General features: G+C 42.2%; 1 protein-coding gene across 3 annotated transcripts in view; it reads left to right on the top strand.

Annotated features, from left to right (window-relative positions):
- Positions 1 to 224: 224 nt before the first annotated feature.
- The window catches only part of GPR137B (G protein-coupled receptor 137B), a 27,145-nt gene continuing 9,183 nt past the window's right edge, over positions 225 to 18,186 (top strand). Inside the window, exons 1-4 of one of the 3 annotated variants that reach the window (XM_009997585.1) lie at positions 225 to 249; positions 1,464 to 1,840; positions 11,063 to 11,112; positions 16,119 to 16,341. In XM_009997585.1, coding sequence (XP_009995887.1) covers positions 225 to 249; positions 1,464 to 1,840; positions 11,063 to 11,112; positions 16,119 to 16,341 — 675 coding nt within the window. Of the gene's footprint in view, positions 250 to 1,328; positions 1,841 to 11,062; positions 11,113 to 16,118; positions 16,342 to 18,186 lie in introns of those variants that run through there. The other 2 variants (XM_009997586.1, XM_009997587.1) reach the window with 2 other exon arrangements.

The following is an 18,186-nucleotide window of genomic DNA, read 5'->3' as shown; positions in this document are numbered from 1 at the left end:
AAACATGGATTTTGGAACATAGCTTTAAGTGTTCAGTGTGGGTATTTTTAGGCCAGGATGGGCTTTATTTAAGAGATCTTTTTCAAGAGCAGTCCAAACTTATATCTGCTGTATTTATATTAATAAGCACAATTATAGTAATGATGATATTATATTAATTGTAAAAGTTTTATTTTTTCAACAAACTAGTAGTTCTAAACTCCTTGTAGCGTGAGGCATTAATAATGGAAATCCTTATTTTAGTTAGTACTCAGTATCTGCACACCCTGAACACTGTGTTAGTTCAGTACATGGACTCTTTCACCACAGGAATTTTTATTCAGTGCTCACCAGACATGTGGGGTCCTCCCTGGGGATTATTCCAGATAAAAAGCACTTCTCTTAAGCAGCTTTGTATAAATGGTGGGAGTATGGCAGTGCTCCAGCCATAACCAAGGTATCTTTATAAAACCTTGTTACTTGATGGCGTATGACACTATACATGACCTAGAGATAGATGAAGCATTTCCACCACACTATGACTGTCTAAACCTCTTACTTTCAGTTCTCACTTCTCACCTCTGTGAGTCAAACCCAGCAGCCTGCTATAGCACCTATTAATTTATAGCTTTAATCCCATGGGCACATCTGCACACTTGTGAGAAGGCATGTCTGGTTGGTCAGCTGTTGCCACAGCAATGGCACAAATAGGCAACAGCTAAGAAGAAAATAACCTGTAGCTGCATGTACACTTTGGTGGATTTGAGTATTTAGAGGGGTTTATTTGTTCCTGTGTACACCATTTTTGGAAGCCTCGGTGTGCCTTTTTTCCCATGCTAATGAAATACCTTATGTTAGAAGAAAAAGAAGATACTGAATAAGTTAGATTTGCTGTGCAAATTGTGTATTTCTTTATAAACACAAAGGTTTCTGCAATGCAGAGCTGAGCTGTTACAGCTTATTACAGTGATTTGAATTTCATGAGTACTTTACGGTGCTTAAAATTATTCCTAGTGAAATGCAGCTAAATAAAGTACTTGCTAATGGCAAACAAGACCAAAAAATCCTACAAAGATAAAATGTAGCTGCCACTGGGAAAATGCCAGGTACCTGTTTCTTGTAGAAAACAGAACATTACTTAACTAATTTAAAATCCAGATAATTTTCCTTGGGAAAAAAAATCAGCCGTAAACCATTCAGAGGCTGGTGGATTTCTTTGTTTCTTAAGGATGGTAAAAATTTGTGTACAAACATCGACAAAGGGCAGCTTTCTGAGCTGTTCCCTGCCAACTGCTGACAAAAGCAGTCCTAATGATTCATTCTGAATTGTGATCATGTGTTACCAGCCCACAGTGAGCTGCCAAAGAGGAAGTGCAGCTTGTTTTCTTTCATTTTCTTGATTCCTATGCTGTAGGAAGATGAAAGGAGAAGGAGGAGGAGGCAACAGCAGCAGCCAAACTTAATAAATAATTCTGACGATTCCTGATATCAAATGGAGGTCCCTGAGTGGGACCCACTGAAAAATGACACCCTTCCACCGACCCTGACACCAGCTGTCCCTCCGTATGTGAAGTTGGGCCTGACCATTGTATATACTGTTTTTTATTCACTGCTTTTTGTGTTCATCTACGTCCAGCTCTGGCTGGTCCTTCACTACCGGCACAAGAGGTTCAGTTACCAAACGGTGTTTCTGTTTCTGTGCTTGTTTTGGGCGTCTCTTAGGACTGTGCTCTTTTCATTTTACTTCAAAGACTTTGTCACAGCAAATTCTCTCAGCCCCTTCATCTTCTGGCTTCTCTATTGCTTCCCAGTCTGCCTCCAGTTTTTCACCTTGACCCTGATGAATCTTTACTTCACACAGGTAAGCAACAAATATTTGGTTGATTAAATCTAACAGAATGGTAAAGCATTATTTTCTAAGAATTGTGATAAAAATGTAATTTACTAACCTACCTTAGCAAAGCAAAAAGCAAATTTCAGTTATATTAGTCAGAAATTTTAACTTTTTATCTATATGCAAGTGATGTGTGTTACAGTGCAATTGGAGCCTGAAATGATAATTTTAGGAATTGCAAATAATATATCTACTGTCTATTAAATGGCTGTCTTTTAATTTAAAGGTTAGGGGAAAAAATTATAGGAGATCTTGAAAACTGGGTGTCTAAAATGCTGTTCTATTATTATTTTATGTTTTTTTTTGTTGTTGCTGTTGTTACTAGACTTCATAAACCTCCTGTCTTAGCAGACCTGATACCTATGTGCAGCCAGAACTGTAATTTCTAATTTTGCTAGCAACCTCGCACCCTGGTGTTTCATAAGGTGGCTAACAGATTCCTGAGTGTGATTTCTATTCTGTGTATCACAATCAAAACTGTTGATTGAGTCTAGCTGCGGACTCAGACTCCTATTATGATCTGTACTAAAAATAGCAGTGACTCTGGACCCCACTAAGTGCTGTAGAGATCCACTCTGTATTTCAAGGACACTATGATGTAATTACCTGTATACTGAGGTAAAGGAAATAGTACCTCCACTTCGGAAAGAGCTCTTGAGAGTTCATCTGTGCTACAGACAGCTAAGATGAGTTAGGCTCCACAGTGCTCTAGGTTGCTGCAGTTAGATTTGCTTGGAAGTATTTATAGTGAATTTGGGTGTCTTGGCACTGGGCTGCAAGATGGGATGTTGGCATGCTGAGGCAAAGAAAGGCTGCCAGGCTTTCCTAAGATCTCACAGGAAGCTTGCGGGAGGGCAGGGACTGGATTCTCTATCTCCTCAATCCCACTAGAGTGCCTGGAGCAGGAAGCCAAGCCTGCACTCAGCTGACCCCTGTGACAGCCCATTTTCCCAGTGCAAGAATAACTGGCCAGGAGAGCAGCAGCCAGCTCTGGAGCACCCTCGGCAGTGTTCACGATGCTTTGGGTGTTGCTGTGTGCCCCACTAGGAATCAGCTCCATGTCTGGGTTAGGGTGCTTCTGTAGTGCCTGCAGTGTTTGACAGTGCTCTGTAGTGATGACATGCCTATCAATTCTGAACAGCCTGGCTGGAGAGATCAGGCTACTTCTGAGAGCTGGTGTCCCAGAGCTGCAAAAGCAGCAATGGGAAGCATGACAGCTCTAAGAGGATCACTTGAGTTGTAGAGGGTATTAAATACTTAGAACTACATAAACTGTTTTGTGCTTAGGTTTACTTTTCTGTATTCAGTGTCTGAAACACCTGCTAGCTCACCCCACTACACTCCCTAGGACTTCAGATATATTAAGGGATTACAGGAACCTTTCATCTCCATGCCACTTAAATCCAGCTCAGGCATCTGGTGACCTATTCTTTATCTCATAGTTATCATCAGAGTCATTTGATAATGGTGCAGTTTCCCAAGGGCAAGCGTCCATCACCATACAGCCCATCCTCATCACTGCAGCTGGGACTAAGTCACAGCCCTAGGTCACATTCTTCCCCCAGATACACATGTAGGGCTGCTGTGGAAGTCTGGAGGCAGAATGCAGCATCCTTGCTCTTTGCCAAGGGAAGCCGAGGCTGGCATGAGCACTGAGGGGGCACAGCAGTCTGCACTCTGTGCATTAGAGTGCGAGCACTCAGGGGCTTAGCCTTGCAGGTAACTGATTCCTTTTGTCTAAGGAAGATCTAAAAAGAGAGCATACAGAATGCACACATATGTCCTTTTAACCCATTGTTGGCATTGCTGTCTGATACCATTCAGAAAATACAAGTCAGTGGCTGGAAACAAGGCTGTTGGTTCTGCCTAGGAGACAATTTCTGCTTTGTCACCACGAGTCCTCAGGATTTTCCTTTGACCCCCTCTGTAAAAGACTGTAGTAGTTACCTGTCATGAAGAGCTGTTGTGAGGCTTTTGAAACAGTATTTGCAAGGGACTTTCAGAGTTTGTTTAAAGATCGTGGGCAACTGTAGACAGGCATATTATTAGTATTGTTGTTTGCTTTAGAGCTGGTTGCTTCCAGGGAAGTCTCATCTCAAATATCTCCCCAGCTGAAACAAAGTCTTAAGAAATACAAGCATAGCCATTGTAGGAATATAATGTAAGACACAGAATAAACGCACATATTTTTAATTCACTGTTATTAGTACTTTACTTCTAACTATTAAAAGGTGGTTTGGCTTGAAATTCAGCATCTGCTTGAGACTGTGTATTTAATGTGCATCTAGCTCTCCAAAGTAGACAAGCAAGAACTAGTGTGAAAGGGGTGGGGAGAGAGAATTTTGTTTTCAGTAATGGCTTATAACTTCACAGACCTGTTCAGAAACAACTTTTATCTTTTTTTCTCTAGAATGAAGGCAAGGAGGGTCTGCAGCTGTGTCTTACTTCATGAAAACCATGCTATTTAACTGGTGATTAGCTAGAGGGAAAGTGATCTATGTATAATATAGGGGCAGAGGACTAGAAGAGACCTCATAGGTCTCTGGTATTTCCAGGTGTTTATTGTTTGCTCTATGGCACCTAGACATGTGGCACTGTTAGGAAAACTTTTAGAGACAGATGTAAAAAGAAATTATTCCAAAAAATATTGCAAATCCTCCTGGCCAAACAAAAAAACCTCATTTGGCAAGTGCCTGAGGGCATTTTTCAGAATAACAAGCACCTTTGAACTTGACAGAAAGTTAGCCACAACTATTTTCTTTTTAATAAGTATCCCAAAGCTATGAGCTTGCAAATTTAAACTGTATTTTATGTGTAGTAAGACAAGTATGCGCTGATGGCGTCAGCACAGCGGGGTTGTTCCCAGGCTTGAGCATCACCATCAAAAGACACAGCAGAAAGAACTGTAATGGATTGGGGCAGGTTGCTGAAGCGGTGGACTAGTGGATGAAAGAGAAGTTACAATTGAAATAGTTTTGATTTAGAAAACCTCCTGAGTGATCTTTGGATTAAGAGCCAAATTCAGGATCCTTTGCTATGGTCTTGATGCCCTGCCTATGGCAGAATAGAAGATAAGGTGCTGCAGATAAGCAAGCCTTATTAGCTCCTCTCAGAAATCACATACTGCAGAAAATGCTTATTATTTCCAATGAGAGTGCTAAATTTATTAGAATTTATTAATTCTGTGTCTGTATTTGATATATTCTAAAGAAAAAAGATAACATGACCTACCATCTCAGAATAAGCCTCTGTCTACTTAGAAATCATTAAAATAAACCTCAAGCGAAGATGAGATCCAGTGGCACTTTCATAAAACAGTAGGCCAGTGCTGACAAATAACTGCATTGTACCAAGCCAGAGCAGCTCCCAGATCCTGCTTCATCATACAGGGAGCTGAAGTATGTGTTTCCACCTGCAGAGACTGAAAAGGCAGTGTATATTTTTGCCTCACACCTGCAGCTCTTACTGCTTGATAAAGCGAAGACTGTAAATCAGCAAATAAGGTATTTTCCACTTCAAGTGACTCCAGACAGTGGGGATCCAAGGAATCAGGCACTCTTATTTATGTGTTGCCTAGCTAAATCTTCCCTGCCCCAACAAGGGGAGACTGAGATGGGATGAGACTTCACACTTTACAGTCAGTGCTGTGGGCAAAAGTGCAAAGAGGCTCTGGGAAATAAAAGAAGAAGTTGCCTTTTTTGGTGTGTGTGAAGGGGGTGGGCAGAGAAGCCCTTGCTTCACTTTGTCTTGTTTGCTTCAGACTTTACATTTCCCTGGGGAACAGGATAAAAATTAAACAGGAGGAAGGCTGGGATGAAGGGTTACAGGCTTGAAAAACAAGGTCAGGGTCAAAGACTGTGAGCTGTAGGGGATGCTGTAAATCCCAGGCCTGCCCTGTGGCCAGGCACAGCAAACCATTTGGTGGGCTGTAGGTATAATCATCAGGTTGGGAACTCCAGAACCTAGACAGCATGGTGCTGAGCTAAAGAACTGTGAGTCTATATGGGTAGGGAAGGGCTGGTGAGGAGATTTACCTCTCTTTTCTCCTCCCTAGCCATATTCCCTGTTCTCTGGCATTCAGGTTGAGAAGCTTACCCTGCCTCCCAGGCAGGGCTGATAAGATCAAATGAAGAGAAACAGTGCAGAGTAAGACATTTTAGATAGGAGCTGGCCAAGCTAGAAGTGCCTGGGGGGGTGAGGTAAAACCAGCACATGGGTTTTTGAGAGGTTATTTGTATATCAGTGGAACTGTTGTACTTGTTAGCTCTAGGAGGAAAATTAGGAGAACCTCTCATCCTTTAATTACTGGGGGATAGCATTTAAAAAATAATACCACCACTGAGACAACAGAAGGGGCTTTTTATTTAGGAGAAATATTCAATTGTTTTGTAGAAATGAATACGTCGTATTTTATAAAGCTTGATATTAAATTCAAGCATGCTTTAGATGTACATAGAACTACCTACATAGGAGACCAACTACAGCTGGCAAATCATCAGCAAATATGTTCAGCATAAAACATTGTCCTCAGTATTGGAGCTATAGGAGACAAGTTGCAACTGCAGACCTACTGGTTGTCAGTTGTCTAACATGAAGAATGAGGTGATTTGACTTAGAAAATAATTTTATAGGAAAGCTACACATGGAAGTTTACTGTGGCTGCCAGCCCCACAATGGTCCCTGTCATTTCAGGCTATTTTTACCAATGTACACAAGACTGAGTGTGGTAGTGATGCCTCTGTCTGTAGGTCTGTAGGCCCTGCAAACTGCAGAGTTGAGAGAGCAGAGAGAAAACTTGCATATTTTGGGGAGTCTCATGCAAATGGAAGGACGAACATGAGAGGAGGAAAGGGGTTGGTGGGCTTGGGACTGGAAGATACACAGGAGAGGAAAGGTGTACATGCTGATGGTGAGGGGCTCTGGGCCTACATGAGGTTGTGCTGTATTTCCAGGGTGCAGAGAGAAGTTTGCATGAAGTGTGACAGAGGAAGAGAGGGACTGTGGGAAAAGTGACTGGGAAGGAAAAGCACTCGCTATCGTCCTTACAGAGTTTTTGAAATAAGAACTGGTAAATAAAGCTGAACTTCATTCCTGTGCAGAGGGCCAGCTTGAGACACAGGCAAACACTTAAATGCATACCTGAAGATTTTGGTGTGCTGAGCCGCTGCCCCTGTAAAAGTGAATTGATCAGCTAGCGCTACAGGTACACTGGAGCTTTTTGCCAGCCATCATGTTGGTTCAGCTAAATCAGAGCATGGACTGAAAATTGCTTTAGTAAGATTTTATTTTTCATTTGCTCTGGGAATATGTGACTTGGCATTCACACCTGTTACTTTGATATAGATACAGGGCCAGAGTGCCTCCTGATTTAAGTTTCACAATTGTAGCTGGAACCTCTTCGCTCTACAGTAGTCTGGCCCTGGCTGCCTTCTTGGCTGCCCAGCAGCTCTGCAGAACTCTCTGCAGCCAAGCAGCTGATGGATTCCCATGCCATCCTCACTGCTTCACGGCTGTGACCTGGTAAAATGGATTTAAGGTGAGCTGTTTGTATCAGTTCCTGCAGCATACATTTCCCTGGCTGTATGAAGGGCTTTCTGGAGTCTTTTTGTACTGCTGCAGCCTTATATGCCAGACATATACCTCAGGGGAGTGGAGGAGGGAGTGTGAGAATCTCATTTGAGGTTTTCAGTCCTTCAGCAAAACAAGGAGTCAAAACAGGGTATTTCTCCTCTAAAGAACAAGCAAAAGGGGAAATGCTTTTTAGACATTAGAAAATTAGCAAGGAATTTCACTGAGTTTTCCATGTTGATGTTTATCTTGGGGGTCTCCTGAAGGTCTTTCTTTAAAAGTCTGCCTTCTTCTTGCTGTTTAGTCTATTCTTAGGAATAGCCTGGTATGCTCTGGTTTACCGGAAGACTTGCTTAGATGACTCAGATATTGACTGGAAGCTTTCTCAGCACTGTTGCGGGGAGGGGCCGTTGAGCAACCAGTCTCTTGAGCTAAATGACTTTTAAGAGCAAAAAGCTGCACCCACACATGTAAAGGTATAAAGAGATCGGCTTCTGACATCCTTACTCCCACTGAACAGCCCTTTATTCTGTGATTATCACATTGCTTCCACCAAAACTAGTAATGAACTAAGGCTCCATCAATGTTTAAGACAAGGTGGCAGAACTAGGCCACCTGTATTTCTGTCCAGCAGTGAATTTGTGAGAGTTTCCATGCCCTGTAACATAGCTTTCATTTTTTTTGCAGTGCCCATTTTCTTTTGTTTGGTCATTTTGCTCTGATAGAATTCAGAAGCATATATCAGCTGGGAGAGGCCACCAAATGTGGAGTCACAGTAACAGCTGTTTTTCTGGCTATCTTACATGTAGAGATGCTGCTGGATCTGCAGCAGGAACATCATATTTGGTTTTAGCTAAGTTGTCCATGCAGTTTTTGCTAGGTAGGACAGCCTTGGACTGCTTTATGTGACAGGAGTGCTCTGTGACGATACAGGGGTGAGTGGGTCTTTTTGGGGGGGGAACCAGAGGAGATGGTATTCAGGAACTTGTGGGTTTTCTAGGTTTTGTGGACCCAGCATGACTCATTGCCCACTGCAGATTGCTTGTCTTTTGTAGCTCTTTGCACAGGCTCTGAACGCTTCTCCTCAGTGCTTCTCATGAAAGCTGTCAAAATTAACGGTACAGTCTGTGTAAGTGCTGCTCAGAACAGGTGAGGATTGTGGAATGGCCCTAGAGACAAGTTTTACTTGTTTAGTTTCAGCTGAGGTCAGGAATCTGTTCCTTACTACTTGCCCACAGTGTCTTCCAGAATAAGCAGAACAGGCAACAAGTCTGGTACAAGAAGCATACAGGAAGTATTTTTAACCCCATCTGTTCTCTGAAAACTGGCGGCCTCTCTTTGTGTACCACAGAAACTCAAAACATTCACAAGCCTCTTGTACCTCTTCTTCCAGTAGCAAGTAAGTAAAACAACATAAAAATTCTTCCTGCTCCTGTGAGAATTCATTATTCAGGAATCTGGAGAATGATTTACAAAAAGCTTCTGTAAGGGCTGCTGCCAGATTTTAACTATTTGAAAACAGTATCAATGGTTGCAGAATATTTTTGCCTTTTTTTCTCCCCTCGAACTTCTCACTTTTATTCTTAGCTATTAATTTTCTAGGGCCTGCTGAAAAGCTCAATGTTCTCCACTGGTTCAGCTAGTGCTAGGCAGGCTGATGCGTCACAAAAATAATTTCCATGTCAAGGCAGCTGTTTATGGTGAATAGGAATTAAATGACAAGTTATTCCAGGAGTGCTGGAACAAGTGAAGCCTGATTTTCTCCTGATCTATGTCTCATGCTTAACTTCAAGCTGTTTCCATAACTGAGGCATTTCTTAGGCTACTTTACTATGCAGAGTCATATTGGGTGATGTATAGGATCATTATGCAGGGTTCTCCTCACAGAGGTCATGTATCAGGTGTATTTATAGGGGTTGTTACTTCTGATGAGTCACTGATATTTGGGAGCGTAATAAAGGATCATGCCTTTGATGCTTCAAGTATTTTTCCATCAGTTCTTTGACCAGAGTGTTTTAAGACTAGTGGGGGAACAGCTTGACAGGCAAACTCATGCCTACACGTATATAGTGATCATGTAAGTCCTGTTTCCTTGGGAAAGCATGATAATCATAGCAAATATTATGCAAGCTATATTAAAGGGCATGCAAAACCAGGGCAGGGTGACTTGAGGAGAAAACAATTAGGAAACAACCCAGAATAAGTCATACAGCATGTTGTTTTATAATACTAGCAAACGGTGTGCTTCAGTGTTAGGTTTAATGAACATCTGTGAACAGTGTGTTTGGAAAACATGTTAGCTTATGAAAGAGCAGCAATCATAGAATCATAGAACTATTCAGGTTGGAAAAGACCCTTGGGATCACCGAGTCCAACCACCAGATGCTTCCCTGTAATTTTTTTCATGAATAAGATGTAAAATCATAGAATCATAGAATGATTTGGGTTGGAAGAGACCTTAAATATCATCTAGTTCCAACCCCCCTGCATTGGCAGGATGACCATATCCAACGTGGCCTTGAACACTTCCAGGGAGGAGGCATCCACAGCTTCCCCGGGCAACCTGTGCCAGTCTCAACCACCTACATAAAAAAATTCTTCCTAATGTCTAGCCTAAATCTGCCCTCTTCCATTACTCCTTGTCCTATTGCTACATGTCCTTTAACAAAGGCCTTCCCCAGCTTTCCTGTAGATCCCGTTCAGGTACTAGAAAGCTTCTATAAGGTCTCCCTGGAGTCTCCTCTTCTCCAGACTGAACAGCCCCGACTCTCTCAGCCTGTCTTCATAGCAGAGGTGCTCCAGCCTTCAAATCATCTTTGAGGCCCTCCTCTGTACTCGCTCCAGGAGCTTAATGCCCTTCTTGTGTTGGGGGCTCCAGAACTAAATACAGCACTCCAGGTGGAGTCTAATGAGACACTCTGCATTTTGTATAATTCCTGATAGTGGTTAAATACCTGTGACTGATTAAATGTAGATGTAGATTGCAGAAAGCATGTCAGTATTTTGTCTTTTCTGTTAAAGCAACGTAACTACTGGGCCTGAGCTATTTCCTTGTAAAAATATGTATTGTTGTAGAGTGAACAGGCAGTCAGTAGAAGCCAAACATACCTTGGAGTAAAAGAATGAGTTTGGTTCTCAAGGGCATCCTTTTGGCAATGTAATATGGATACAAACATATATATCCAATTTTGAGGCAGGGTACTACGTCAGGCTGTTCAGATGAATAGAGCATCTAACCAGTATGCTGGTATGAACTGGTCTGCATGAGAGACATGCACTTTGAGGTCATGTAAGAGCCTAGTAATTGCTTGCCTTTATGATTATACTGGTATTGGTCCTCTGGGGAATACTGGAATAAAGAACTTTATTCACAAGCCAGAGTAAGTGAAAATAATGGTGTGGGCAAGTTGTATACAAGTACCTTATGATCCCATGCTGAGTGGTTTTAATACTTTGCTTAGAGCTTACCTGCCATGGATAAGAAATAAATGCAAATCTGCTATGTAGTGAAACGTATCATTACATATCTTGTGACCTGTGGGACAGGATTCCTGCAGATCACAGCATCTTTCTTTACTTATATGGATCCCATGTTTGATGCAGTAATTTTCTGTTTTGCAGGTGATTTTTAAAGCTAAGTCAAAATATTCCCCAGAGCTACTGAAATACAGGTAAGAACTAAGCAAACATTCAATGTGGCAAAGAGGAGTAGCCACACTCTTTGAGAAGCACTATGTCTTTAGTAATGTGGTGCTCATATCTCAGCTATTCATCTTAATAATGTTTGATGATGATGATTCTGAGGCCAGCTTCTTCCTATGACATTTGGAAGTCCGTGTCATTTGCCAACACAAGCACCATTTTTAGACATTCAGGTATTTCAAAGGCAAATATTTTAAATGCAAACAGAAAACAGTCCCCCTGGTGATTTGTTTATAGGTTCTTAACAGTGTAATTACTGGGTGAATTCAGATCCAGTGCTCTGGTAAAGGTAGCAGCACCATGTATTTATTGAGACAGGAATGAGTGGGACTGGGTACGTGAGATCATTGGTAATAAAAGACTCAAAAGTTTTGGGAAGATGTGAGAAGACCTGTGAAAGGAAAGAGGATGATGGATTCAACTTAGTGATGTCTTTGAGAGCTCACAGATGACCTGTTGCAACACTGTAGAGTTGAGGTTAGAGGAGCTTTGTATTTAGTTGGAGAGATTTGTTTGGGATCTTGTAGAGCAGGAGGAATGCAGGAAGTACTTAGAATCTCCAGAAAGGGCAGTAATGTCCAGAAAGCTGAGGAATAGCTCAATAAATTAATGTTTATTGTGGCAATGCCTAAAAGCCTCAGTTAAGGGCAATATTGTTTAGACAAGAGAAGAGAGAGAGGTTGTTTCCATTGTAAAGAAAAAAATTACAAGCCAAAATCAGGATAGGAAAGCAGAGCAATTTGAAACAGAAATATTTTATTTGCTGACTGTTTGTTAGAACACAGTACTGTATCAACAGGTCAAATATTAATGTAGTTCTTGCTCTGGGAAGTTTGTTATCCACTTGGATTTTGATACAGCTGGAAAGTTGATCATCTGGAACAAGTGCCTCAGAAGCTGTGTTTGGTAGAATGGCAGTACAATGAGAGCAGACTTGAGGGGGGCTTTTTTGGGCTGGTGAGGTATGGGACATGCAGGGTTTGATGACTGACTGAGGAATGTGGACTCTATTCTGAACCAGAGTTGATGCAGAAAATGTCAGGATGAGAACCGGGAGGCTGCATCTATTTTGATCGCCTCAGGAATGCTTTTAAGTTAGTGGGGCTGTGTGCATACCTTGGCCACATCCCAAACCACAAGGGGCAAGAGCTGGACACTCCCTGGTAAACACCATGCCTTACAAATAAATTCAGCCCACTTTGCACTCTGGTTTCTGTGGGAAGGAAATCCAGGAGTATGGGCTGGTAGACAAGCACAGCACGCACCAGCCAGGTCCCCAGCTAGCCCCCAGTGCAAGAGGACCAAAGAGCACAGCTTTGCCCAAAGCATGGGCTGCAGGTCAGGGTGGTATAGGGCAGGTCTGTGAACATTTTCCTGGCTAGTTTTAGGGATGAGAGGCAGAAGCTTTGAACCTCATCTGTTAGTGATGCTTGTGGCAAGGCTTTATTCCTGAAAACTGTTTGAAAATGTCTTTATTCTGGCAAAGGAAGCTTGTGATATTTACTCAATGCCCATGAAGTATCTGCATCAGCACCCTGCTGATGTAGCTCTTGGAACATTTCCATTCCTGAACACTTATGTATTATGACTGGAATTACTGATGCACAGACTACCTTCCCCACAACTACTCCATGTCCACCCTGACTCTTGCCTACTGCATTTCTAACACAGATCACTCTTGGACCTGGTCTAGCATTTTCTTCCTTACTCAGCTCCATTGGTAAAGAACTTCAGTAGTGTTTTGGTTTAATATCTAGAACCCTTACCATGAATGTGGTTAGCATGTGTAAAAGAGCCATGTACATAAAACTGACCATGTTTTCTTTCTTATACAGGGCAGTTGAAGGGGTGTAAATGTGTGCATGCCCAGAGCTGAGGTCCTGAACCTTAATTGTAAACAGGCTAGTGAAAGATCACAGAATCACAGAGTAGTTTGGGTTGGAAGGGACCTTTAAAGATAATCTAGTCCAGCCCCTGTCCCATGGGCAAAGACAACTTTCATAAGCTCAGGTTGCTCAAATCCTGATGGAAATGTATTATTGAACCATGGATGGCCTACAGACAGGGACTGGAGTCTGCACTTACTACATTTGATTTTATTTCATTGCTGAACGTTCACTTTTTTATTCCCCCCCACATTCTGTAATAAGTGTCAGAGGTCTGGTATTGGCATTTCTGCAACAGATAATGGTAACATAAACAGGGCAATTGGGATCGAGGACTGTGGTCTGTGTATTGGTACAGGTCTCAGAAATCAGAATAATTTCAGATACAGAAAAAGATTGATAAAACCCTATGAGAGATCCAGAATCTTAAGCAAACTTTACGCAACATAGCCCTCATGATGTTAGTTTCTGTGGCAGAAAAGCTCATGGTGAAGCCTGTGCCAGCCCAACATCGTATTTAAACTGCCCTTCTGCACGTCTCCCTGGGCTTGGGGATTTCTTTCAGTCACTGGGTTTGGATGAGGCTTGCTGTGCTGTGTGTGGGTGCCTTGTTATACACAAGCCTGAGATGCTGTGTGGTTTCTGAGGAAACCACATACAAAATGCAGTAGTTTCAAATAGATTTTCCTGTGAAACAAGGCAGAACTCACTGCATTCAACTGAAGTTTGATTTTCAGCTCAGAGAAAAACTTAGGGGTGCATCCAGCCTGACACAGAAAGACCAGAACACCTTGGCACGTGCCTTCCCCAGCCGAGTCAGGTTACACACAGCTCCTTTTACGAGAGTAGTCCCAAAATGGAGACTAGGCACACTAGGGTTTTGGACAGTCACTGGTGCAATCTGGAAGCACCTCTCTTGGCCTGCCCTTCTGTTTTCTAACAAAACCCATATGCTTATTCCTGCCTTGTAGGTTCCCTTGTAGTTGAGCTTTAGGGGATACATTCTGCCTTTAAGTGAGTTAGGACTGCTTTCTGCAGCTGCAGGAACCCTAAAACTGCTCTGAGAGACATAAGCCTGCATCTCCTGCTTATTCAGAAGTTCTGCAGCAACACTTCCATTGTCAACACAGGCAGCCATGTCCCCAGCCACATCATGTTAATAAGGGAGGTGGAAGATCATTATGTGAAAAACTGCACCACTGACTGGCTATGACAGCTCACCCTGGCACACATGGGAGTGTGTGGGCATGAGAGCATGACCGTGCTTTTTTTTTTTTTTTCTAAACTCCATCAAGGAGCTGCCTGACCTGGACGGCTCCAAGCCTTGCTGGTTGCAAGCCAGCATCAAGGGCATGCAGGCTGCGTTGAATAAGAAGGTTTCTGACTAAGCTGAGCACGTACATACTGTCCCACAGGCAGGCAGCATGTAAGAGCAAACCTTTCCTTGTAAAGTCAGACCCCACAGGAATATTTCACCTGTACTTCAATGGAGGAGCAGAGATGAGGCTATTAAATAGGCTTTGGGAGGGGAAGAAAAGGAAGACACAGGAGGGTTAGTTAAATATTTTAAAAGATATTAATAAAAGCTGTAAATGTACCACCACTACAACTCCAGAGAAAGCTATATGAGAGAGGAACTTCAGGCCTGCAGTGCTTCCATCATTAGACTGTGAGGTTTAAAGGAACTCTAGCTGCTTCTCTTAAAAACAGAGCCCTGCCTTGGTAAGTTAAGAATGAGCACAGTCTTCCCCCTGAGAGGGAATTTCCATGACTGGCTAGGAAAAGACAGCATTCTTGTTTGCTGCCAGATACAGCTGAAAAGAAGGGCACTGATTCACAAGTAGGGAATTTTAGGCTTTCAGTTCTCCATTTTACATGTTTAAAAAGTTTCCCAGATATAGCCCTTCCTTTCTTGCTCTCTGAAAAGATACCAGCTTTGCTTCAGCTTTATTGCTGGCTTGATGCTATCCCAAAAGAATATGAATGTGTGGGAAAAAAAAAAAATCACCATTGGGCAAAATATTTTTAAGCAATCAGAATTCAATTCCTTAGGGACAATCTGGATATTTGTCAGCCAGATTCAAAGTCTCGAGCAGGCATGAAATGCTATGGCCAAAACCTCTTGTTCAGTGGCTGCAAATGATGGCCCTTATCAGTAATTGCCTTGGTCAGCAATGGTAATGAAGTGAGAAAACACCTGAAATGGAAACATGCCTCATTTTTTTTTTTTAGTGAAAAGTTTCACCACAGCTGTGTGTAGGAGTAAAGAGGGATTCAAAGCAGCTCTCCTTGAGTATGTGGTATATGTATATTGGAGGTATCAGTGCTGGATAGGTGGGAAAAAACAGATGGAGAAAACCAGTCCATCTTCTGGGCTTCTGTTTGTCACGTTTCTGTTCCAGCTCTGCTCCTGTGGTTGTGCAAACAAACCTTTTGCCTAGCATAGATGGCAAAATGCCAACCCAGAAACAATATGGATGTTTAAATTTATTGATGTTTCTTTCAAGAGGTTGTCCATAACCAAGTTATTTAGGAAAAGGAACAGAGGAGGATGCTGAGGAACCAGGAACTCGGATATTTTTCCTACTGTTAGACACTTTCCAAATTTAATATGAAATCTGACAGCAAACGTCAGCAGACAGTGATGCTTCTCATGGCACTGGTGGTGTAGTAAAACCAGGATCTAAAACCAGTCCATGCCAGGCAGCTCAACCTTTTGCAAGGTTTTGCCTGTCAGTGAGTAGTCGGAGGGTTTGTGCTGTGCATGAAGCGCACACTCTAAGAAAGTACATGTGTATTTTAAGCAGTTTTCAAGAACTGTGCTGTTGTATTTCTGCTGCTAACACCCAGGTTTTGCTGCTTGATGTTACTTTCTTTACTTGCAGCTTATTGTGTAACTGTAAAAACGGGTTTGAAATAAGCTGAGTTAATCTCTCCAGAATGTGGAGCACTTTGATTGGGGCTCGGGTGGGCTGGTCACTCTGGCAGCTGTGGCAGCCCAACAGGTGTAGCTAAGAGTGTAACTTTCATCTCATGACTGACACTCACTGAACAATGTTGCTAAAACTGTTTTCTCCTTACTCTCCCAGGTTGCCCCTCTACCTGGCTTCTCTTTTCATAAGTCTCCTCTTCCTCTTGGTGAATTTAACATGTGCAGTATTGGTGAGGACACAGAATTCAGAGAGAAAAGTCATTGTCTCTGTCCGGGTGGCAATTAATGACACGTTGTTTGTGCTGTGCGCTGTTTCACTCTCCATCTGCCTGTATAAGATTTCCAAGATGTCTTTAGCCAACATTTACTTGGAGTCAAAGGTAAGGTACATTTTCAGTTCTTTTCAGGTACCTTCTCAGAGATGAGGGCAGTTGAGGCAAAGCCACAACATTCTTTAGATCCCCTGAGAGCTGGAGGCCTTAAACTTCACAGCTTGTGCTTGGCTGCCCATCCTGCTCAATATATGAATTAAATACTAAGTGCTAGCAAGGGTGCTTTTGGCTAACACGGTGACTCCAAAAGACGTATTTTTGAGGCAGAGTTTGCAGAACTTACTGGCTGGAGTTTCTCATAGCTGTTTTTCAGGTGGATACTGTGTTCTCTAGATCCACTTTGTTTCAGTACTGCTACATACATGTGGTCTATACTTTGGGATTCCTCAGGTTGTCAAATTATTGACTGATTAAGTGTTTAAGGTATCAGCATGCTGAAGATAAGCCAGCTAGAGGAATATGAATTTCCCTTTGTACATTTGCATACTGTCCTATAGATAGATGCATTATAAATTCAGCTAAGTGGGGAAGGGGGAAAAGTATCATAGTACTCTACAAAATGTTCTTTAAATAAATATTGTTAGGTTTACAGTTTTGCATACATTCCTTGGTCAAGGTGCTGGGTGGCACCATGTAAGCCTGCAATGTTTATTCTGAAATCAGTGAAAGTGTTTGTATTTATAAATAATGGAACAGGGCTTTCAAAGGTCCTTGCATTTGCAGTAGATATTTAAACCTTAAAATAAATTATTAGTTTAGCCAATAGTGCACTACCTTTACCACAACAAACTTTTAAAAAATGTAAGTTTCAGCTATTACTTAGAAAATCTTATAATAAAATTCCTCTGTCCATTTACTTAATCAGATGAAAGGAATACTTTTCCTGTTTAATCAAATCTGGCCGTACTGCGCAACAACTGAAAGTTCATGGCTGAATAGAAGATTTAAAAACACAGCTTAGTTTGTTTTGTTTCTTTCAAGCCTGTTACTTGCTGACCAAAGGGCAGAGGCAAAGGATTATTTTTATTAGTAAGAAAAAAAATTTCTACTGCTGCAAATCACAGAAGAGCAAATCTCAGTAACAAAGCAGTGTTAACCTAAGGGAGGCTTTGGTAGATTACTTTGTTCCGTTTCCTCCTCCTGCAGGAAACTCAGTCTTCTTTACTTCAAGCTATTTCACAAAAAAGAAACAAACTCTAACAGACAGGAAGGGACATAACACTCAGCTGATCAAAGTTTGAATGTGGAAATGAGAATTAAAGACTGCTTTGCTCTGTTCTGCTGACCTGAAATGGGAGTTCCTCTGGGGACTTCCAGTAGGATTTGACTGCGTGTACTTAGGGATACAGATGGTTGGAGCTGGCAGTGAAAAAACATCCTGGTTTAATCTGCTACTGTTGTGCTGAAAAAACTAGCTAAAGCAGAAAAATTCTCTGCAGTGATATGGTTGAAGTAGTGTTGGAGATAACGTGTGCTCTGCTGTGTTTATTTGCATCTCCCATCTGCTGGCACATATCTTCTCAGCCCACGTGAAAACACATTCACCTCCATGACCTGGTGTGGGGGCTTGGCCTGGTTCTCTGCACCCCAGTCTGTGCCAGCAGCAAGGAGTTGCACAGCCCTGCCCTGGGGTGCTGACTTGGGCCAGTTCTGTGCTGGCCAGAAGCATATTGTGGTGGGACGTGCTACAAAGTCAGGCCTCCCCCTCTTCTCTCTAGGGGCCTGTGTCTGAAAAAGGATTCCTCTGGCTTTACTTTTACTTCTGCATTCTCCCTTCCCTAAGCCACTAAGTATGTTTGACTGGCAGCAAAACTTTTATCCCATCCTTTGTGTTTGTCAGGATTGAAGTTTTTTTAAATCTCTAGTATAATTAACTATTAACTATTAAAGATG

The sequence above is a fragment of the Chaetura pelagica genome, unplaced genomic scaffold (genome assembly GCF_000747805.2).
Source record: "Chaetura pelagica isolate M959 unplaced genomic scaffold, ChaPel_1.0 scaffold235, whole genome shotgun sequence".
Lineage (NCBI taxonomy): Eukaryota > Metazoa > Chordata > Aves > Apodiformes > Apodidae > Chaetura > Chaetura pelagica.
The sequence above is the reverse complement of the archived record's forward strand: the minus strand, read 5'-3'. Positions and strand labels throughout refer to the sequence as shown.